This window comes from Phoca vitulina, unplaced genomic scaffold, assembly GCF_004348235.1.
Source record: "Phoca vitulina isolate PV1807 unplaced genomic scaffold, GSC_HSeal_1.0 scaffold11, whole genome shotgun sequence".
NCBI classification, from domain to species: Eukaryota; Metazoa; Chordata; class Mammalia; order Carnivora; family Phocidae; genus Phoca; species Phoca vitulina.
The window spans coordinates 34,265,104-34,289,028 of NW_022589714.1; the positions used below are offsets into that span (position 1 = coordinate 34,265,104).

At 37.5% G+C, this 23,925-nt stretch overlaps 1 protein-coding gene across 7 annotated transcripts in view; it reads left to right on the plus strand.

Moving 5' to 3' along the window:
* MMUT (methylmalonyl-CoA mutase) overlaps positions 1-10,841 on the plus strand; it is a 35,093-nt gene extending 24,252 nt beyond the window's left edge. For 6 of the 7 annotated variants that reach the window (XM_032409676.1, XM_032409674.1, XM_032409673.1 and 3 more), the window contains exons 12-14: positions 3,143-3,310; positions 5,667-5,791; positions 10,440-10,841. In XM_032409676.1, coding sequence (XP_032265567.1) covers positions 3,143-3,310; positions 5,667-5,791; positions 10,440-10,449 — 303 coding nt within the window. In that variant the 3' untranslated portion in view covers positions 10,450-10,841. Of the gene's footprint in view, positions 1-3,142; positions 3,311-5,666; positions 5,932-10,439 lie in introns of those variants that run through there. The other variant, XM_032409680.1, reaches the window with a different exon arrangement.
* Positions 10,842-23,925: the final 13,084 nt, after the last annotated feature.

Sequence of the window (23,925 nt, forward strand, 5' to 3'; positions counted from 1 at the left end):
TTATTTTTGAATGCATATAAATCCAGTTAATTATGACAGAAATAGGAAAGTAGTGTAATTTATGTTAATGTACTTGTTTCTCAGATTTTGTAAAAATCAGTAACTAAAATTGTTATTAGGCATCTGAAACTGAAGGTTACTTTCAACAATCTTTTTATATCATTTATTGAGATTTGACTAATAATTTGTTGGAAAATAACCCACGTTGGATTGGTGGAAAGTGTTTTGAAGGGGAAATCAGGCATCAGAGTAAGAGAATATCATAATTAGATATCCTCTTCTTGTTATTCTCTAGTAGTATTTTATTTAATCACAGAATATTTGATCCAGCAGGCTAATAATTTGTTGGAAGTAAATGAAGGTGAAATTCTCTATAGAGTGATACAACATTCTCTACAAAATATATTTGGTTGAGTACATTGTAATAACTTTCATATTACAAGCTTTATCCACTATATACTTATTGATCATCTACCAAATGCTAGGTTCTGAGTTGAATAAGATATGATTTTGTCTTCAGGGAGATTACAGACTCCTAAACAGAAAGATTTACTTACCAGTAATCACAGCAGAGTAATAGTTAATGTAATTAAAGTTTGAACAAGGAACTTGTCCAAGTATTCTAGGAACTTATGGTTGAACTGTGCCTTTTGGAAGCCTAGAGAGCAAGGCAGGGAAGGGCATGCTAAGAAGAGCTGGCTTGAGCAGAGGTGCAGTGTACAGGGTCATGAAGGCATGATGCCTTCCGGTGACTGAGAAGTTCAGTATGATTAGAATACAGAGCTTGGGACGGTATGTAGATTGCGATGAATAGCCTTATATGTGCCATTCTAAGAAGTATGAACATTATCCCAGAGGTGTTTAGGCAGAGTGACAATCAAATATATACTTTAGAAAGCTCACTTTCCAGGAAAATCACTTTCTGAAGTGGATTGAGAGGAGCTGTGACTGGATACAAGGAATCCAGTTAAGATGTTCAGTAATCTGAGTGAGAAACAAGGCAGGCCTTACCCACGGCAGTGTCAGGGTCTTAGCAGAAGTCGGCTAAGATTGAGAAGAAAATTTAAAGAAGGGACTATTTATGATAAGGAGGCAGGCTTAAGAGAACCAGCTTATGGAACATTCAGATGAAGATGACCATGTAAGTTGGATATGCATGTCTGGAGCATAGAAGAGAGGCCTCCATTACTTAAAACCGTGAAAACTGATTTAACTTCCCATCAAGAATGTATATCGCAAGATGAGAGCTTGAACATTAAAAGAAAAAGAGAAGGAGGCAGCAAAGGAGGGAATGGGGTGAGAAGTGAGATAAAAACTGAGGAAGAAGGAGAGTTTCAGGGAAAAGGAAGTACTGTTATTCCACACTGTGGATGGGTCAACTAAGATGAAGACTTAAGAGTATTTGTTGCATTTTTACCAGCACAGAAGTAAACCTTCCTGAAGAGGCCCATCCCCTGTGGAATCTGTAAGACTTTCCCTTTTTGAATTTTTATTTTAATTAATTAATTTTTTTATTATGTTCATTTAGCCAACATAATAGTACATCATTAGTTTTTGATGTAGTGTTCAACAGTGAATTTTTAAATATTACTGTAGAGAATCTAGAAGAAGTTTTTATTATGAAGAGTTAGCCTGAACTTGTGGAGATAACATCTTTGAACTGTGTTGGTAGGCAAATTCATAAATACATTTAAGCTAGGTTTTGTTAAGAACCTCAGATATATTTTAGATTAAATAAAGATATATATTTAGATTGCTTTCATTCTTCCATTGAGTTGAATACTTTCCCATTCTAGTTTTTTACTTACATTCTACTACCCTTTTACTTTACTTTTTGTTTGTTTTAGAGAGGGGGAGAGAGAGAGAGAGGAGGGAGGGACAGAGAGAGAGGGAGACAAGCAGATTTCCCGCTCAGCGGGGAGCCCCATGTGGGGCTTGATCCCCAGGACCCTGATATCATGACCTGAGCTGAAATCAAGAGTCCAGTGCTTAACCGACTGAGCCACCCAGGTGCCCCTTTGTTTGTTTTAAATAATGACCAAATATAATACATTCCTGATATTTAGTAATTAGCTTTTGGGAAATATTTCTTATAAAATAAAAGTAATTAAAAACAATGGTTGTCATCCATTGGCACTTACAAGAATTTTTCAAAGAGCTGCAAGTTCATTTCCCCATTACATGCTATCTATAAAAATATAATTTGCCATTGAGTACCACCAACTTTGTTAACATAATACTTTGTCATTAAAAAAAAGAAAAGAAACACTTATCTATGGATGAAGGTACTTTCCTGCAGTTCTGTGTCTGATTTAAGTAAAATTAGATTTGAAGTTTTAAAATGTGGCTTCATTACTGAGAGCGTAGGATCTTTTGTTTTCACACTGAAATTATGAGCCTTAAAATATTGCAAATTAAGGAAATCTTCAGATTTTAATAATTTTTTTGAGCTTATAATTGTTCAGTGGTTTCTGAGATAACTTTATCCTCCCCAAATTTCTCAATTTACATTATATTTACAATGGGAAACTTGTAGGTATCTTTTATATGAAGTTATTTAAATACATGCAGATTATCAAAGTAAATGTCACAGAGTCATTGCAGAGAATGAATATGATCCTGGGTAACTCAGTTCATAATTGAATACTTGAAAATATCCTTTATGATTCTGTATAGCATACTGGTTAAATCCATTCTGTTTTAAAACCTAAGATTCACTTTTCACATCGAATTTTATTTTGTCTTTTACTTCTTCATAGATACTATAACATGTTGTCTTATACTTCGCAACCACTCAGTAAATGTTGATAAGACAACAGATGTATTTTTCAAAAATTGTAATGTGAGGAGAGAATATATTTTGCCTATATTCCTTATCCTAAAAGTTTTTTGGGGGAACTATATTTTGGTGTAACTTAAATCTAATTGATAAATACTAGGGCTAGAAGCAAATGCAGCACTGGTGTTTATTTTATCAGTTGGATGAGTTGGTATTTATGATTTGAGAATGATGAAATATGAAGTTATATTCACTTCAAGATTTTTAATGAGGAAAACCTTGGAATGTCAATTAAGTAGATAACAGTTTTAAAATACTCTTTGGAATAAATGATGATTTGTTTCTTACTTTCTGACTGCTTAGACTCCCCGTGAAGTGGCCCAGCAGGCCGTGGATGCAGATGTACATGCTGTGGGTGTGAGCACGCTCGCTGCTGGTCATAAAACCCTAGTTCCTGAGCTCATCAAAGAGCTCAACTCCCTGGGACGGCCAGATATTCTTGTCATGTGTGGAGGGGTGATACCACCACAGGTATTGTTCATTTCCTGTATTTTTCTAGTACTATGATGAGAATCCTGAGTAATATTAGTTTATATGTAGTTCCCCTTTACTGTATACGTTTAGTAAAGATAAATTTGCTGTAGATATTGATCTAAATTATTTCCTAGCGATTTTACTAAGTAAATTTTACTAAAAAAGTGGGCAATATTCTTTCCTATTCAAGCTATATTGTAATTCATTATGTGTAATTTAACAATTTACAAAGCTTCTATGAGGGAATTACCTCTTTGCAAACTAGTAACCTAGATAGAGATCTACTTTCTTCATATTCAGTAAAGAATGATGGAAAAGGAACAGGATAAAAGTAATAAATAGAGAAGAATGGTAAACACAGTGCATATATCAACCCCTAGCCACAGACAGTGAGCACTCTTTGTCGTGGTAAATGAAATGAGTCCTTTGGTTAACCAGTCAGCACTTTCTTCTGTTGTTTAAAAGTGCTACCTTGTTCAGTCTTTTCGTGTTTCCATCCATGACTGTTGTCCTAACTCAGAACTGTATCAGTTACATGGTTTTGTAAAACCTCATTAAAGCTGATTTGATTGGGGTATAGTTTTCTTAGAGCCAAAAATATCCTAATTCAGAAATAAATGGAATCAGCCTGTCCTGAAAATTCAATAGTTTGAATTTCCCCTGATTGGGGAAGAGGTGGATTCTTGAACAAAAATGTGGATCATCTTAGAAAAGGAGAAATGAATGCTAGGTAACAATCAATGATGTCAGTTAATTTATTAATGGGGTGGGGGGATACCTTCCACATATTACCTTACCTATCAGTTAAAATAATTAGTTAAGATATAAATTTGGTCTACTTCCAATCCAGTTTTTAATTATATCAAGTTTTCTTTTTATATTGAGAATGGAAAAAATAGAAGAAGTGTATATGATATTGCTCAAAGAAAATAATCGATAGATGCTACAGTGACCCCTCCACTAGAGCAGGAATCAGTGAGGTGTGATCTTATGTCTGGGCCTACAATTTTTTTCCTCCATACCGCTCAGAATATAAAATAGTGACTTATATACTACTTATGAAATCAGAAAATATATGTATGAAATTGTGAGTTTGATAGTAATATGGGGCTAGCAGGCAAACTATATATTATTTATTCTTTCTAACAACACAGTACTTAAGGTGATATAGTCAACACAAAACTGCTTTTGTTAATGTACTTGCCTATTTTCACAAATATAGTTTACTATATGGGAATATAAAGGGCATTTATTTATTGTCTATCTATGGAAACTTTTATCTGTATTGTAGTTTTAGAGTCTATAATATCTAAGCTCTTAGATGTGATGTTAAAATTTAAGAACCAAAATAATTAGGCTGCACAAAATATTGGAATTGAATATGAGTTGACAAAAAATACAGGTCTGTTACCTAAGTGAGCTGACATCTTCAAGAAATATATTTCACAGAAGTTGTATTAACCCTCTGGATATTTGAATTACTCAGAACATCTGTAGATGTTTTCCATACTTTTTTCCCTGTGAGTTTAAAGACTAAAGATTATTTTCTGTAATGGCACACATGTGTGTTAATATGAGTATCCTTCATAATATAACTGTAGCAGTCAACATCAATGTGTACACATAGCATAATGTATAAACTTGAATCGCTGTGTTGTACAACTGAAACCCTGTAGCGCTGTGTGTCAACTATATTCGAATAAAAAAAAAAGTAACAAAACAAAACACCTCCCAAAAGTATCACCATTCGGGGCGCCTGTCGTTAAGCGTCTGCCTTTGGCTCAGGTCATGATCCCAGGGTCCTGGGATCGAGCCCCACATCGGGCTCCCTGCTCAGCGGGGAGCCTGCTTCTCCCTCTCCCACTCCCCCTGCTTGTGTTCCCTCTCTCGCTGTGTCTCTCTCTGTCAAATAAATAAATAAAATATTTAAAAAAAAAAGAAGAAAAGAAAAAGTATCACCGTTCACTAACTGCAGATAAAATATCTTAGAGGAAATAGCTTCGTAAACTCAAACCTACAATGTGATACTACATTTAACACAAATAATGACAAGTAGTGATAATTTAGGTGAGAGAAAATTATATGGTTTTGGGCTTGGAAGTTCTTGATCAGTAGGTCATACTGCTTCTTACCACAGATCACACACTGGGGTATTTGGAAAATGGGTGCTAGTCGTTATTATTAGCAATCCTGGGAAGGATTCTTTTCAGCTCCAAATGCGAATGGTGTACCAGTTGAGAAAGCTGGGGGCATCGGTGACAAAGAATAAGGGACATTGTTTGTTGTCCTAGTTTCATTTCCTTGAAATTAGAAATATTGCCTCTTCTATTAATTAAACAAATTCTTTCAACAGGATTATGAATTTCTGTTTGAAGTTGGAGTTTCCAATGTATTTGGTCCTGGGACTCGAATTCCAAAGGCTGCCGTTCAAGTGCTTGATGATATTGAGAAGTGTTTGGAAAAGAAGCAGCAATCTATGTAACATCCTGTTTTTGTGTTAGCTTTTTTCTAAAATAGTCTTTCAGTGACAATCAGAGAGTAAAACCATGTCTTCAGTTTAATTCAACACTTGATATGTGCTTTCTTGAAAGCTTTACATTAAAATACCTGACTTATAAGAATTTTGTGATGCTCTAATTGTATATGTACAGTCTTACTTTAAAAATTTAAAAAACGTATATACCCTTAAAAACTTTACATGTTTAATACTTCATCAGAAATTCTAGACAAAGGTATTATTTTAAAAAGTCATGATATTTATTTGAAGTATTTCTTATAAAACTATTTCTATTTTAAAAATTAAACTTTACCTAAAAAAAAATCTGACTAGTCCCAATTCTTCAGTTTAGCATTATATTGACTTGAGCACCAGAAAACAAAATCCATATATGAACAAAATAATTACACCTATCTTGGAAAAAGTACGAAGAGTATAGAGAAATATATTATGGTTGTGATCTTCAACCAAATTCTACTGGAATCACTTCAATAAGAATATTTAATCAGACCTAAACGTTGGAATAAGGAAGAAATGGCAGAATATTTCTTCAAATCTGACTTTACTTTCTTCCTGGGCATGAACATGTGACCTCCTTATTGCTGGGCTTGGCTCAGGACCCAGGAGAGTGGGTGTTTATGAATATTCCCTAAAATGAAAGTGTTAGGTTGTTAATATGGCTTTCTCCAGAATGATGATGTAAGTTAGGAGTGTAGAAGGGCTATGATACCTGGAAAAGCTAGTGGTATAACTCAGTCCAAGTCTGAATACAGGCCTGAGAATCAAGAGAGCCCATAGTGTAAATCACAGCCTAAGGGCGGGAAAAGGTGATATGACATGCCCCAGATCAATTAGTGAGGCAGGAGATAAAAGGGGTGGATTCCTCTTTCCTCTGCCTTTTGTTCCATTCAAACCCTCAACAGATAGGATGATGCCCACAGACACTGGAGTGAGCAATCTACTTTACTAAATCCACCGATTCAAATGCTAATCTCATCCAGAAGCACCCTAACAGACACACCCGGAAATAATACACAATCAGGGCATCCTGTAGCCAGTCAAGTTGATTACCTATCATAGGTACCTCTGACTTAAAATTATCACAGAGCCCCTGTACATTGCTGGTGGGAATGTACAGGGCTGCTGCTTCAGGGGAGAATGATAGGATTCCTCAAAAAAATTGAACAGTTACCAAATGGCCCAGTAATTCTCCTAGTTTTATATCCAAAAGAACTAAAGTGGGGTCTCACTTAGATATTTGTGCACCCATGTTCATAGCAGCTTTATTCACAATAGCCAAGAGAGAAGCAACCCAAGTGTCCTTTGAAAGATGAATGGATAAATAAAATGTGGTATATACTTAGAATACTATTCAGCCTTAAAAAAGAAGGAAATTCTGACACATGCAGCAACATAGGTAAAACTTGAAGACAATATGCTAAGTGAAATCAGCCAGGCGCAAAAGGACAAATATGATTTCATTTATATGAGGTTCCTAGAATAGTAAAATTCATAGAGACAGAAAGTAGAATAGTGGTTGCCTTGGCCTGGGGAAAGGGAATGGGACATGAAGGAATTGAGTGGTTATAGCGTTTGAGTTGGGGAAGATGAAAAGTTCCAGAGACGGATGGTGGTGATGGTTGTACAGTGTGAATGAACTTAGAGCTGCAGAACTGCACACTTAAAAATGGTAAATAAGGTAAATTTTATGTTACAGGTATTTTACCACAATAAAAGTATTTAGGACAGTCTTGACAGGTAGTATTTATTTTATAAATGCTATTAATATTGTTATTGTATTATTACAATTGTTGAAAAAGAATGAATGGGAAGGCAGAAAACTGGGAAGGTGGGCAGGAGCCAGGTTATGTATAGAGGCAAGTTAAGGGATTTGGACTTCATCCTGAAGATAAGGACAGAATCATAAAAGAGTTTTCACTATGGAAATAATCTGATAAGATTTATATTTAGCACAACAGCTGTGTGGAACGAGCCCTTTAATGGGGCAAGACTGGCAATGAGAGGACTGTTAGAATAATGTATTAGAGAAATTCTAATATCTAAACTTACCTGTCCTGGTGCTGCTCAGAGATGACAAACATGGAGAGGATCAGATCTTATTTTGGGAGACTGAATGGACAGAATCTGTCTTGTACCTTTAAAAAAAAATAAAAGGCTCTTGATCCTTGGGTATTCACTGTGTGGAATCTCCTATATCCCCTCACCTATTTTGGCTGTTCTTTCGTGGGCCGTTTTTGATGGGCAGTGATTTTGAGACTGGATATCCTGGCATAATGTCAAAATCAGGAAAGGGTAAAATTACGGGATTTGTTTTCCAGTGATCCTTCTGTCAATACTAGAGTTTTTCTGGCTTTGGAAGCATCTTAGGATGATGTGTTTAGGGTACCATGAAGACATCAAAATCCTTTCCCTGCAACTTAATGGAAATGTCAGTGTTATATAAATATTATCATAGTATAGGAAGTAGAGGAGAGCTTTGAAGAGGCTTCCTTTCCGAACGAAACCTGCTCGAAAGTGGAAAAGTTAAAGCAACAAAACCAAAGAAACAGGATGATTTATTCCTCTGATTTCCATTTCAGGGAGGGGGGATTCATACAACGGAGGGGAGAGCTGAGGGGGTTGTTAAATAGCTCTAGGTCTATCTACCCACAGAAAAGGTTATGCCATGGGTCCCTGCCGCCCTCCACTAGCATCTTTAAATTCCTATCCACTTCATACTACTCAAAATTTTTCCTTTACAAAAAAAAAAAAGGATCTAATAAAACCATTTATGTTAAGACACTGCTAACGTAGAAGATGTTTATTTTACCAGGTATATTTTTATTTTAAATGCGGGAAAAAAAAAAACTTATCAAAGTGATGAATATGTAAATATGCTTATTGCTATCTGGTAGACACAGTAAAAATGATCTTGATGATGGTAACAATTAATGTTATTTCTACCAATAGGCAAATCCCGACTCCATTTCTGAAGAATTATGAACCATCCTTTAGGTCATTAGGCAAAAATTTGTGCCTAACATTATGAAAAATTCAGCATTCAAAAATATTTTCAAAGAAAAATCATTTTGGTTTTCCTGAATAAACATAATGCTATTGTTTTGTTTCTCTGATCTTCCTTTTATTTTTTTTCTGATGTACCTGTAGGTGTCTCCCTAAGTTCAGGATTATTCTATTTCCTTAAAAAATATTTGAAATGATGCGCATCTTAGAGACCCATAGGCTCTGTAAACACTGTCAGGAAAAGCACAACTCTTTAATAATCTGCTTAGATGCACCTAATGTCATCCTTTGTGATTGTGATTTGTGGTCAATACAACTACATGTTGATAATTGTTCATGAACTGTGCTGCATTTGTGCTAAAATGATCTGTTCTTTAGCACTGAAGCTAGAATATGACCTTGGATATGAGATTCTTACTGAATTCTATTTAGTAAATTCGTCTCTAATTCACATTAACTCATTTTAAGTTACTAATTCTTCATGGCCTATTTCCTCCCTCTGCATTCAAACCTCTTGTTATACTGACCTCCTCTTACCACTTAACATGAGATCAGGGCGTGATTTATTAAGAGTATTTACACACAACACAAAACACATATTTCTCTGAAGCCCCTTAAAAGAGAGCAATGCAGAATTTAATAACTTCTTTCAGGATTATTCTTTTAATACCCTTTTGGTTCTGAGATCATGGGCAAAATATAATTAAGATAAATGTCATGAATTTATGTAATATGTACTTTCATTGGTTGGTTACCATTTGTTAAATTCTAACGTGCTATTACTTTTGGAAAATTAAAACATGAGATTTCATTGTGTTTTAGCAGTGCTGCATATGGCCAGTTAGCATTACATATGTCTATAGCAAAACGACATTTTTGCTGTTTAATTCTTTCTGTGAATGAATAGCTTAGCCTACAGCTTGCTTGGGATGGGGGTTGGGGGAGGGGGTAGAAAAATAGAGTAACGGTGATGACATTCTTAGGTTTTTCTGGACTGTTTTTACTTGACTGCAAACAGTCTGTCCTATTGTCTCCTTTAGTTTTGTCATTTTATTAGACCATATGGTCATCAGAACAATTTAGTGACAATTTTCTGTCAGAATAAATGGTTATTTAGACAATAAGTTTAAAAGGACACTAAGCAGATGACCCTCCTTGCCTCTAACATGTTCTTCGGTTTAAGGCATCCAAGACCCCTAAACATACTTTTTAAAATTACAAATTCATCTGGTAAAAGCCTAATATTAAATTAAACGTTTACATTTGATTCTAAAACATTGAGAGGCCATTGCTAATTGTGCACAGCTTATGCACTGCCGAACTCCAGGGGGAGCCATTTATTTTGTAGTCTCCCGCGTCCTAGTCTTGCAAGGATTCTGCTGCGATTTGCCCTCTTAAAAGAGGGATGATGATGGAGCCCACGTCAAATGTTTGTTTTAAGGATTAAATGAGATAATGCACGGAACCTGCTTTGAACTATGCGGCAGACAAAGACCAATAAATGTTTTCTATAGTAATTATTATTTTTACACTTTATGCTAGCGTCACTTCTAGCCCTTGGAAATAAAAATAATATATGCATTTGACATGCTTCTTATTCTCAAGGGGCTGGTAGCCAGTTTGCAGCAGATGAGCTCCTAAGGAGATTGTGACTGTGTGTTGTAAAGGAGGTCTCCATGTAGTGCTGTGAGAACACTAAAGAAGTTGCCAATTTTCTCCTGTGGCGGAAGTGAAAGCTTCGAAGAGGAGACTACACCTGGAGCCTAAAACAATGAGAGAGGTTAAGTGGGCAGAAGTGTGAGTATGTAAAACAGGTAGGTGGAAACAGAGCTTATTCAGGGAAATGGGACAGTCAATGTGGGTGAAGCATGCAATTCATGATAAGGTTGAAAAAAGGATATGGATCTTATCATTTATTAACATCTTACCGTGAAATCTTTTTAAAAAATTGATTTCCTCCAGGTAGCTCACTGATTTCAGTAGAAGATAAATTTGTGTATTATTGAAGCAGCCACATAACTTTATATATTTTTTTCTTTTTATCTGAGCTATATGAATTTTTTTCTCTCACATCCTTTTTTATAACTAAGGCCTTTGTGATAGATAATAGCTTTTTCAAATGCCAATGAGATAGGAGGCGAGGAGACATTTTGCATTTCCCTTTTTGCCTACGATTGGCCAAGGCGGCCGGTGATTAGGGAGATACCTCTTGTTTTGGAATCCTTACTGATTTCTCACTAAAAATGCAGTTTAGCTCACAATAGACCTCTTAGTTTCAATCCTCTTTGTAAACCTTACACTCAAACCCAGGGTCGTTGTAGTAAATATGTGTCACAAAGCAATCTGGCATCACTGGCAAATCATTCCATAGCTTGGGGGAGAAACTTTCAGATATGTGCTGTTATATATAAGTATGTTGGCAGCATCATTTAAATAAAATGGTTCAGAGGCCAAAAAAGGAAGACAAGCTGTGTTCCCTGCCTTTTTAGGTGAGAGGAGTTAATCACTTCTTACTTGGCTTGCCCAAACAGAAAGACAGTTCCCCTGCCCCCAAAACCCAGGCTTTTTGACTAGAATATTTATTTTGGTTACAAGGCAAAGAATAGAAAAGATTTCTTTCTTTTTTTTTTTTTTGTCTCAGGATTCCAAGTATCCTTTTTGCCCTCCAAAATGCTTATTATAGAAGACATTTGAGATAATTCTAGACTTACATTTGCTAAGAACTCAGCTAAGGGTTCTTTAAAAAGTGTTCTTTAGCGAATTTGTGAGTATGAATCACTCTTCACTTGAGTAAAAATTTTTCAGTAAGATATTTTTCCTGAGGATGTGGCTAATTTGGATTACCATGATTTACTTGATAAAAGATGTCATTTTACACATTCAAAATTTCTGTGTTCAAAGTTGCTATCCATTTGGACAATAAATTTGTAGAGCAAGAGAAGAAATAACTACTATGATTCCAAAGATGTTGCCCCAAAATACACTTTCCTGCATGCTTGTGCTAGAAATTCCTTTAACAGTAGACTGCATCTTTAATTCCAGTTAGGACTGAGAGTAAACTGCAAATAACTCTGGAAGAGTTATTGACAATCCATATCAGATCTTTTTACACACATGCATTTTGATCTGGAAGAGAATATAAAGGAGCTAAAGGAGTAAAAAGGGTATTTGTATGAGTAATAGAAGGGGGAGGGGCAGAGAAAAAGGGCAGATTGAAGTATATTCTTGCAGTGGATTTTCTGCACAACGGGAAATTTGCAGCCAAGGTATATTTTTAGTCACCTGTGCACAGCTTATGCTCTCATCTACCCTACCACCCACCCTTATTTCCAATGAAAGTATGGCTTTATGGAGACCAAGTTTAGTTGAAGAACCAGGAGAGTCCAACACGTGTATGATAGAACAGTTTCTGAAGAGAATGTTAACAGGAACTCTGCACTCCATAGGGAACCAAGAGTGGAAAGAAAATAGTGTGCTAAGGAATGCTGCATGTACCCTTTCTCTATATGGATACATTTCCTCTGTCAAGTTCTTTTTTTTTTTATTATGTTATGTCAATCACCATACCTTACATCATTTGTTTTTGATGTAGTGTTCCATGATTCATTGTTTGTGTATAATACCCAGTGCTCCATGCAGAACGTGCCCTCTTCAATACCCATCACCAGGCTAATCCATCCTCCCACCCCCCTCCCCTCTAGAACCCTCAGTTTGTTCCTCAGAGTCCATAGTCTCTCATGGTTCGTCTCCCCCTCCGATTTCCCCCCCTTCATTTTTCCCTTCCTACTATCTTTTTTTTTTTTTTTTAAAGATTTTATTTATTTGACAGAGAGAGACACAGCTGCATGTACCCTTTCTCTATATGGATACATTTCCACTGTCAAGTTCTTTTTTTTTTTTTAAGATTTTATTTATTTGATAGAGAGAGACACAGTGAGAGAGGGAACACAAGCAGGGGGAGTGGGAGAGGGAGAAGCAGACTCCCGGCTGAGCAGGGAGCCCGATGTGGGGCTCGATCCCAGGACCCTGGGATCACGACCTGAGCCGAAGGCAGACGCTTAATGACTGAGCCACCCAGATGCCCCTCCTCTGTCAAGTTCTTTATTTCATTAAATAATTTGAGTATTTTTAACAGGTGCATATGTGTATATTTGTGTGTGTGTGCGCATGTGTGCATGCACAGGGCTAAAAGAAAACATTTTCACTTCTTGTGTCTGCTGAAGTTCCACTAGATGGTGGTGAAGAAGTGCAGGTGTTGTGGAACTAACCTAATTGTGGGTATTGATGGGTATAATGCTTCCTAAGATTCTGATTCCAATATGAATATATTTTCCTTTTTTGCTTTCTGTCCCATCGATCAAGCTTCCTCTGTAGGCTTTTATGGTTGTGTTTGCAGGATGTAGTAGCTCAGCTCAATCTCAGTGAATTGTATGGAGGTATGGAAAAAGCATGGACTTGGGCATTAGACTGACCTAGGTTCTAGTTCAGCCTCTTCCACCTGTTGGATTCTGGGCAAGTTATCTACTTGTCCTAATGAGCCTCAGTTTTCTTAGGACTTTAATACTCTTCTTGAGTGTTTTTTATATGAATGTGTGTCTCAGACAGAGTAAACACTGAAGAATGTTAGTTTTATTTCCCTTAGAGAGAAAGAAAACAAATGTATGGTTTATCCAATAAGACAATGGACAAATTTTTCACTCAGTTAAGACTGGAACGAAAAAAAATCAGATTTTTTATTTTACCTTAACTACTACAAATATCAGAGGACACTAGTACATAAGGTATGATATTTAGTCTGTTTCCAAGGTGTGGATTTGTGATGTATAGAAATCTTCAGCAGCACATCCAAAGTAAGTTCTGTAAATGGATTTGACTTGAGTCACCTTGTCAGTTTAGAAACAATATCATAAATATAAATGACAAAGTCCCAAGGAAAGGCAACAGACATGCCACTTTGCTAGCTTTCACAAAACCTAATTTTCCATGCAATCTCTAGTGCATTAAAAAAAATGAAATGTAACATCAGTGTTGAAGGCTATTTCCAGATGGCCTTTTATTAGCTGCTGAGGGGGCTGCTTCTATTCTCTATCAACTGTGCACATTGCAGCAACAATTTTCACCTTTATATGCAATAAGCTATCATTGTTGTATGAGACACTGAATGACACATGGAGGACTGGTCCCTGAAATATATTTTGAAATGCCACGTGCATGGCATAGTTCATATGACCACAAATCTGGATTTGCTCTATTTACTTGAAGGTCAGATAGTGTTGGTTTGTAATCTCAGGAGCTTCCCGGATGAAACATGAAATTGGCCCCTATACTTGGAGGGCAGGGAGAGACTGAAGAAGAGGCAGACCACTTCAGATTGGTAGGTGGTAGTTTTAATAAGCAAGGGAACTTACTTATGAGGCTTGTTTTGGGTAGCTGCAAGATGGGTTGTTCTCCATACCTGCCTGCCAGAATCTGAAAACTTTATATAGAGGTCTTAACTGGGTTTAGTCACGAAATTAGTCCAGACGGTCTCAACAACATCTTAATCTCAAGGCTATGTCCTTGAAATGGCTCCAGCTATGGGAAAGGCAGGCATTCCAAGGACAGGGCAGGGGTGAGGAGCCTCAGATTGCCCAGGTCCTGCTCTCAAGTCAATTGGCAGTCACATCCTTTCCATGACCTCACCCAATAGACAATGTCAGTGCATGCCTTTTTGTTCAGTCGTGTGTATGGTTTTTTAAAAATTATTTCTGTTTTGACCTCTCTTATGAGAGTTCCATTGAATGGGATGTATCTCATAAGAATTTTAAATTGGAAAAAAAAATTATTGAGACTTTATTCAACTAAGCACATCCCAACTGTTTAAAACTAGAAGTTCCTTTGTAACAGTGGGTCAAGCTAATTTTATTAAGAATACCGAGGTTAAGGGAAACTCTTAGTTTCACCTTACATTAGCTTACAGAAAATCTTTCTGTACTTTCCATGAACTTCTCTGCCATTTTCTAGTGCCTTTCTACGTTTCTAGTTGCGTGACTTCTATAAGGATCGGCTTAGAGCAAATTCATTCAGAGTTTCCTAGTGGTACAGATTTAAGGAAAAAAAAAACTAGAAAGATAAAGAAGAATGAGAGCTTAATACATACATTTTAGGTAAATTTTTGGATAGAAACTAAATCCTGACAGTGTTGATTTATATGGTTATTAAGGATGTGAAAGCCAGGTTATGGTAAGCCCTTGATCTAAATAGGAGGAATTAAAGATCATCAAGAACAACATACCTAATGAAATGGAGGCCAAGGACTCTTCTGACCAGCTCATTCAGTCCTCCAAGGGGCCTACATAAGACCATGGAATGTGGCTTTCTCAACTCATACTCTTTGGGGATTAAGACTATGGCATAGTGACCGATATCTATGCTGATTGGTTGGTGTTCACATCAAATGATCAGGGAAATAGAAAAATAGTTCTGTTGTAAGAGAATAAACTCTCCTTAACAATGAACATCTCGCGTGGAGGGAGAAGACAGCTGAATAAAAGCCTGTGGTATCCTGTAAAGATGAAGCCCTTGATCAGAAAGAACAGACATGGAGGACACCCCAGGAGGAAGAACTGGAGCAGAGGTGGAAGAAATGGCACTTGTCCTGCGGGCCACTTGACATTTCATTCTGAGAAACATGTGTTGGGATCCTCAATTACAGATGAGAAATGGGGCCCAGGGTGCTTAAAGGGCTTTTCAGCTGAGTGGTGGAATCAAGCCTTGAAACCAGTGGCAACACCAAAGTTCACTCCATTTCCGCAGACTGTCGCTCTGTTCTCCATGTCACTCCCATCCTCCTCCTCCTCCCTGCAGAACCATTCAGGACTCAGCCAGCTATTTCGGCGGGAACCAGAGACACTTGCCTCTTAGCTAGTTTTGCTGTATTGATTCAATTGAGATTTGTCTCCCATTTGCCCCAAGTATATAGAGACTGTCCTCCCTCACCTACTGTGTTCTCTTGTTCCCTGCTCTAGATGACCCTTGTACCGAAAGCCTCTCATCCAAAACTAAAAATTATTGTCCATTTAGAGGCAAAAAAAAAAAAAAGCATTTGTCACTGATTCAGTTGCCAAAATGGAATTGACTCCTCTTGTCCATCAGGAATTAGGAGAAGGTGGATGTTTGTTAGCAACTTTGGGAGTTCCCACGTTTATCATGGGGTATCCCAGACTTATCTTATCCTGAGCAAGACTAGTAGATTTCTACTATCTGCCATCAAAATCTTAAGAGTTTATAGAGAATCCTTAATGGGATTCAGTCACATACACAGTCCAGATGGTCTCAGTAACACATGATTTTCTCAAGGCTTCATCCTTGAAGTGATTCCTAGTATAGAAATAGTGGGTGAAAATGTACATTCTAAGGACAAGAGAGTGGGGAAGGAGCCTCTGATTGCCCGGGCCCATTTTATGGGTCAACTGGTGGTCATGTCTTCTCAATGACTTCCTCCAACGGGAGTATAGTCCAGAAGATATAAGGAACTGACTAAAACACAGTGAAGAAAGCCCACGATACTCTGAATATCCTTAGAAGAAAAGAAAGTCCAGTTGTTTATTCAGGGAGCTGTGGATTGGGTACTACAAGGTCAAATGGAGCAACAGAGCTGAAATGAATAAGCACAGCTCCCTTGAATTCAACTTTACCAAGGTATGTGACATTTACTCTTAGTTGATCCTTTCCCCTTTCCTAACAGATAAGAAAACTGACACTTAGAAAGGCAAAGTAACTTCCTGAAAGTTTCACATCCCAGTTGTGGTGAAATAATGATTAGCCCCTCAGCTATCTGAGACCCTCAGCTGGCAAGGTAGAATAAGACAAGACCACTTATGTACAGACACAGAACCTTTCTGAAGTCACACAGGAGACAGGTGATTATACACCATAAAATGCAAACAATATGGAAATGTGTAGAGAAAATGTGAAAATCCTACTTCATTCCAGTCTCTAGATGTGCTCACTATAAAATGTTATATGTGTACCACTTATATATGTTTTTATGTTTTATAAGTGGGACAATTCTGTATTACGGTTTTGTGAATTGCTTTTTATAAAAATGTATTATGTCTTATGTCAGCATGTGTGGATCTACCCCATTCTTGTTCATTGTCCATGGCGTTTCAGAACTATGGTTATGTAACAACTCTTCAATGGATGAGCATTTGGGTTGTTTCAATATGAGCACCAATCTTAATGTTTATTTCAAATTGAGTTTCGGGATTGGAATTGTTAGTTCAATGCTTTTCAGCATAAATATTCATTCTTCTACTAAATAATAGAAGCCTCCACTCAGTGCTTTAAATTTGAAAGGAAAAGTGGTAATAGCATGCCAGCGTCGTCATTCATCTTGGTCATAGGAGAGGGGATGAGATGGTCTTGCCTCAGGTGAGCCATGGCCAGGTCATCTCCTTGGAGCTTTCTTTCAGATGGCTTTATCTGTGCCCACCTCTCCTGGGATAGGTAGGGTCTTTACTGCCCAGACCTTGGAAGTACAAGATACTTCACTTATGGAGGACTGAAAAACCAGAAAACCAGTGCAAGCCAAATATGATTATTCTTTCATAATACCTTGAGTTGGAAATAAAAAGGAATTGTTTTGGAAACACACTTTGATCTGATATTTGTCTTTTGGAGTTCTGCAACTTTTATTCTCTGCCTTATGGAAAGAATCAGTAAAACAACAAGACTGACAAAAATAAAGGAGTCTAGCATTCCTGATATTTGGTCCAGGATTTCCCAAAACATCAAGATGATTTACTCATGATATTTTGAGCTTGTGTTAGAGACTTTATTTCATAAGGGAGACCCAAACTCTAAAGTCAGAGGCATTATTCAGAGAGTAAATGCAAGGGGAGAGAGTCACTATCTAAGTGGATTGACAGAATTCTCTAGGGCAGAGTTGAATGCCATCCAGCAGAATCCAACTCCTCAGCATCAGCTCCCAGGACCTCAGAGTTAGGGATAGTTAAATACCCCACTCCCTGTTTGGCTGTCTCTTTAGTTCCTGAAATTTTGTTCCATGGAATTGCCTCCCTCAGCCAGAGGGCTTGACTGTGTGTCTGGGTCACTTATTTTCAAGAATATTAACTGATGTTTATGGTGGCACACACAAGATGCCATTCCCCAACCTCTCTCACTCATCAGTTTCTACCTGTCTAGTCTGCCTGTTCTCTTAGGTTCCCTTTTCTATTCTTCCAAATGCTCTAGTTCCTATTATTTCTGTGCTAATAAGTGTTGTGTCTACCTATAATACATGTTCTGATCTCTATCATTTCTTCAATGTTACACAAAGATGCTGCTTCCTCTCTAAAACATGCCAATATTCTTCCATCTTTCCCTATTCCACTCATGGAATATTGAGCTGGAATATTGAGCTTCATATGCTATTGGAGCATTTACTAATTTGTATTGTATCAGACTCTGCTCTTACAGTGTAGGGACTAAGTCTAATTCACATTGATTTTCTCCACAGTCTAAAATTTGCACAGAGAGTAGATGCCCAGTAAATACTGTGGAATTAAACTTCTTGGCTGATCTTGCATTTGTGGCCCCTGTCTTAGAATTTTTACATTTATTGGGTGCTAATTTTTCTTGTTTGCTAATTTCCTCTTCTCCCAGACCATGAGCTAATCTTTGGTAGTGATCTGACTGTGCAGCGCCTGGTTTCCCTGGCTCAGTCTCTAGTTTTAGCGTATCCATTCCAATTCTAATTGATGTCCATGATTTCTAAGTCTGTATACTACTACATTTGCAAAGTTGAAGGAGGCTTAATATGTGTTATATGACTAGTCTTTTTCCATACTGAGATTCACTTTCTTCATTGAAAATATGGAAAGTGTAATTTAATTTACTTTGCTAGGTAATGTGAAGATAAGTGAGATAATTTATTTGAAAGTGCTTTGTGAAGGGTCAATCAGCATACAAAATTATGTTATTAGTAGCAGTCAATTGTAAGCTCTTTGAGAGTAAAATTATCTTATCCAGCTTTATGGCTGTATGGTGGATTGTGTTGACTGCTCATCCAGCAGCTTTCTACACCCTACAAACTCCTTTGTGTTTCCTTGCCAGCAGAATCCTCATCCTGCTGTACAGGTTGAAAATGCCTAAATACTCTCTCTGCTACATCTCTGGCAGCTAGGATTTGGGCAGTGGATACAATTTCAGCCAATGAGGTCTGAATGGAAATCAGCTCTGTGATTTCTGAGAAATATTTAACCCCCTGATTAAAAAAAAAAAAGCAGGAAAATAAAATCCCATTTTCTGCTTTGCCTTCCTGTGGTTGCTGGGAGGTATGATGGCTATCTTGCCATAGCAAGGAGAAAAGCCAAAAATGAGAGCCAGTAATCTAAGGATGGCAGAGTAGAAAGTGGTCAGGAACATGGGTCTCTGATTCTGTTGTTGAGCAACTACACAGACCTTACGTCCTACACTGCCTTAGCTCCAGGACTTCTGCTATGGGGTAGAATAATAATTCTTATTCTTATCAATTAAACTGGTTTCACTGCATATTCTGTTCCTTGCTCCCACAGCATTCTAACTAATATATACTTCTGTTGTATCCTTCACATGTCAAGAGCAAGTTCAGGTTCTTAAATACTCCCTGTTTGATTATAATTATATTTATCTCCATCTCATGTTTTTGCGAAATAAGCTGTTCTAATGAACTGAAGTTCTTGGACTCCTTGCAGAGGCAAAGAAATTGCACCCCAGGAAAACAAAGACAGATTGTTCAGATTATCTGACCACGTTATTAGCAGCACTCCACAAGCCCAAGGCCTGAAATAAACGAGACTTAAATTGAAAGCAGACGTGCTGTAGGCAGGATACAAAGATTCACTGAAAATGAAAACTATGATCAAGGCCATTACTACCAAATGTGGCTCTGCAGACTAGCAATGCAATGTTTCAGAGCCTTTTGCTCAAAGAGCCCCCACTCTTGCTTCATTGTGGTAATTGCTTGGTTCTTCTCTACTTCTCTCTTCCCCTCTTTCTTATTCCTGGGGCCAGTGTATCAAATGTATATAATTTCATGAGCTATATAATAATTTAACTGAAGAAACACTGACCGCCAATATGCTCAGAAACACTCAAATTTGTGTATATGCTTTTTAAGGAAACTGCCCTTAGAAAAATCCAAGGCTATTATTGAAATCCTGTGTCACCCAAAATAATCCATCTAAAATTGTTTATCAGTCTACAACCATAATATAAATGGCATCAAATGCATTTTACCAGTTGGATAACCTTCGTCATTAAAGCTTTGCTTTCTAATTCTATCCTAGCCAGCGATTTACTCTCAGCATGAAGAGGAAATATTGCTTGAATGACTGACAAATGCCCTTATCAAGTGATTTTACTGGTCTGGCAAAAGAGCCGGCTGGTCATTAAAGGCTACAACAATTTTATGACCCGTGAAATTGCTTAGTAGTGGAGTGATGGTCCATAAGAACCGACCAAAGCGAAGGTTCTGTTTTTAACCACAGCCGGAGACCTTTGGAGCCTCTTTTCAGATATTAGGACAGAGCCCCTTCTGCTGAAAGGTCCCTGCAGTGACTGATGCAATTTCAGTGCCCCGAGAGCCCAGGCTTCCTTCTCTCATAATTGGTGTTGCTGCCGAATTCAGTTGTTTTATTGTCTAACATGGAGACTCACAATTATTCATTGAGTCTTACTGTTCAGTTAGGCGGAGGGAGGACACAGGTGTAAGCAGGAAGGTGTGAAACCAGGAAACATAGATGAGAGTGAGAAAAGACTCATTGACTTGAGTCTAAAAGTGCGCACAACAGAGCAATCTTCAGTGCCCAGGGCTGGGTGGTGAGAGAACTCTTGAGAGAACTCGCGAGAACTCCTACCGTTGTGAACTTGGATTTGCATATGGAAAGACTGACATCCAAGGGATTTGGGGTTACTGGCAGTGGGTCCCCAATAGTGGTAGCCTCTCAGGCACCTCAGGTCATTTCAGCTCATCTGTGACAGTGAAGAGAACAGGTTGACTGCTGCCTTGATATGAAGTGTGCCGATGTTGGAAGACTCGCAGTTGCAGTAGCAGAAGTGGCCAGGAGAGGTCAGCATTCAAAAAGACATGGGAGGACTCAGCCCTGGGAAAGCTGTGACAGCCCCAAGCAATTCAGAAAGGGTCGGTATCTGTGACATTGACCAAAGGAAGAAAAGGTGTAGTTTTCTCTCACGGATTTGAGCATGAGATAGTTTCTTTTGTAAGTACAGCATGGTAGGATGGCTGTGGGCCCAGTCTTTTCCTTCCTGGTCCAAGACTAGTTAAATTTGTTTTCTTTATAATCAGCTATTTCCTGCTACCTCTAATTCTCGAAATTTATATTCTTTTCCTTATCTTTCTGTTATTAATGGCTAGCACTTTACATAGTATTTATGTATGTCTTCTGGCACACATGTACGCACACATATAAGACAAACATACAAAGAAGCACGTACCTGTTTGTACATAACACAATTAGATTTTTTTCTGACAGTGTTTATTCTAAAATTTCCAATTAATATCATGTTACTTTGTCATTCCATTAAATACTTTTGGAAAATCTAACTGTTAACGACTGCTGCCTATTCTATTAACAGGATATAAGTAATTCATGTAACTACTCCACCATTGAGCTTTTCTACTGTTTAGTGTGGGGTCTGCTTGACCTCAGTGACGTCTTCCTTAAGGAGAGGCAAGCTAACATGCTTTCTGTACTTTGAGGACACAAGATTGAGGAAGAAACCTAGTATAGTAGAAACTGCCTGGGATCTATGCTTAGCAGATTTGTATTTCCATCCATACTCCACCTTTTCTTAGACAAACGTTTAACCTATTTTACCCAGCTTTCTCACATGTAAAAACAGGATTAATAATATATATAGTTTATATGGTTATTATTATTATTAAGTTGTAAGATTATAAGGTTATTATAGAAATGAGCTAAACCTTGAGAAAGCAATGGCACTTAGAAAGTGGTAAAAAAGTATATTCTAAGGATTACAAGGACTTCTCCTTTCCTAAGCAAATCATTAGAAGAGGACAAAAACCAAGCAGCAATAATACCCACACCAGTGAGTGTTCCTGGTCACAAAAAAAAAAAAAAAAAAGAAAGAAAGAAACCAGCTCTAACTAAATGGAATTTATTGAGAGGCCACTGGACACTGGTCTCCAGGACATCAGTCCCTATTGTCACCAGCATCCTCATCCTTTGACACTCTGCTCTTGACTCTCAACTTCACCCCAGCTGCTGTGAGTAAACACTAATTCTTTCTTTAATTGCTTTTAACAATGTTTCTGTAGTTTTTAAAGTGTATGTTTTGTACTTCTTCTGTTACATGTGCTCTGAAGTATTTTAGTTTTATGATGCTATCTTAAATGAATTGTTTCCTTAATTTAATTTTCAGATTGTTTATTGCTAGTATATAGAAACTCACTTGGTTTTTGTATATTGATCCTGTTTGTACCTTGCAGAGTTGCTGAATGCATTTATTAGTTCATTTGTATTTTTAGTAGATTTCTTAGGAGTTTCTATATGCATGTTATCTGGAAATGGAGATAGTTTTATTTGTTCCTTTCCAATCTGGTTCCCTTTTTCCCCCCTTTTTCTTTCTTAGCTATCCTGGCTAGAACCCCCAATACAACATTAAATAGAAGTGGCAAGAGTGGACATATTCATCTTGTTCCTGTTCTTAGGGGAAAGGCATTAAGTCTTTCACAATTAATTATTATAGTAGCTTAGTTTTTCCATAGATGCCATTTGTCAGCTTGAGACAGTTTCCTTCTATTCCTAGTTTGTTGAGTGTTTTTTTTTTTAATCATAAAAAGGTACTGGATTTTGTGAAATGTTTAGTTTGTTTTTGTTTGTTTTGTTTTTTCTTCCTCCATCTGTTGAGATGATCATATGGCTTTTGTCCTTTATTGATTTTGGTGTATTACATTGATTGATTTTCATGTGTCAAACTATTTGGTTATGGTGTACAATTCCTCTTATATATTGTGGATTCTATTTGCTAGGATTTTATTGAGGTCCCAATTTTCTCTGAATTATTTTGTATTACTCTTTCAAGGCTCAGAGGCTCAAATTCTCATTTGGAATGTCTGTTGGCTGATGCTATGTCAGATGCATAAGCTGCAGCTGCCAGAGAGCTGGGAAACACGCTGTTTGTTTTTTGTTTTTTGTTTTGTTTTTTTTTTTTAGGGAGTAAGAGCTAGAATTCCACCTCTTTGAGATTCCCCTCAAATAGGAAAAACTTTTTCTATACTAGCCATCCAAAAAATGACAAATGTTCATCGTAACATTCCCTCTAAACATCCACATGTGGAAGTTACTATTTTGTGTTATAAATTATATTTATATTTATAAGCATACAGCATAAAATACCATGAAAGGGGCAGGGTTTTTGTTGGAGACGGTGAATTGTTTTGCATTTTCACTTTGACGTGCAGCCTCTTCAGTACCTCTGGGCTAACGGTGTAGGCTCAGGGGGTGCTTTTTGGTGGAATAAATATACTTCAAGTGCTGAAGAGCCTCTCTCTCTACTTTTCTTATAAAGCTATTTCCTGCTGCTGAGTGAAGAAGGTAACAACCTATCTCAAGAAAGTCAGAGGTCCCCTCTGTCCCCACTCGGCCCCATGCTTCTGTGTAATTCTTCCTCCGTACACCATCCTTCCACCCTCAGCACACATACCCGCGTGTACGGGCAGAGCAGGCCTGAGACCCTCACCAGGGAGTCAGAGAGAGGTAAGTGCCAATCCTGGGCCCCTCTCGCACAGTGAGAAATCACCAATCAAGGTGCTCAGTGCATGCCTGTGAATTGATTATCTACGGTCCATGATTTAACACAGGACTGCCTTCCCATAGCACCAAGGAGAGAGCACGACATTGCATACTGTGTTGGGCAGAACTCACTTTTGGTCACGGAACTACCAGATCTCTGAGAAGAGATTGGTCAACCTTCAGTTTACGCTCTACTGAGGGCAAGGCATCGCTGATAATTGAACACATAATTGAACACATGTATCTCTTGACGACAGGCTGATGTTACTTACCAACTCGACTGTCTCCCA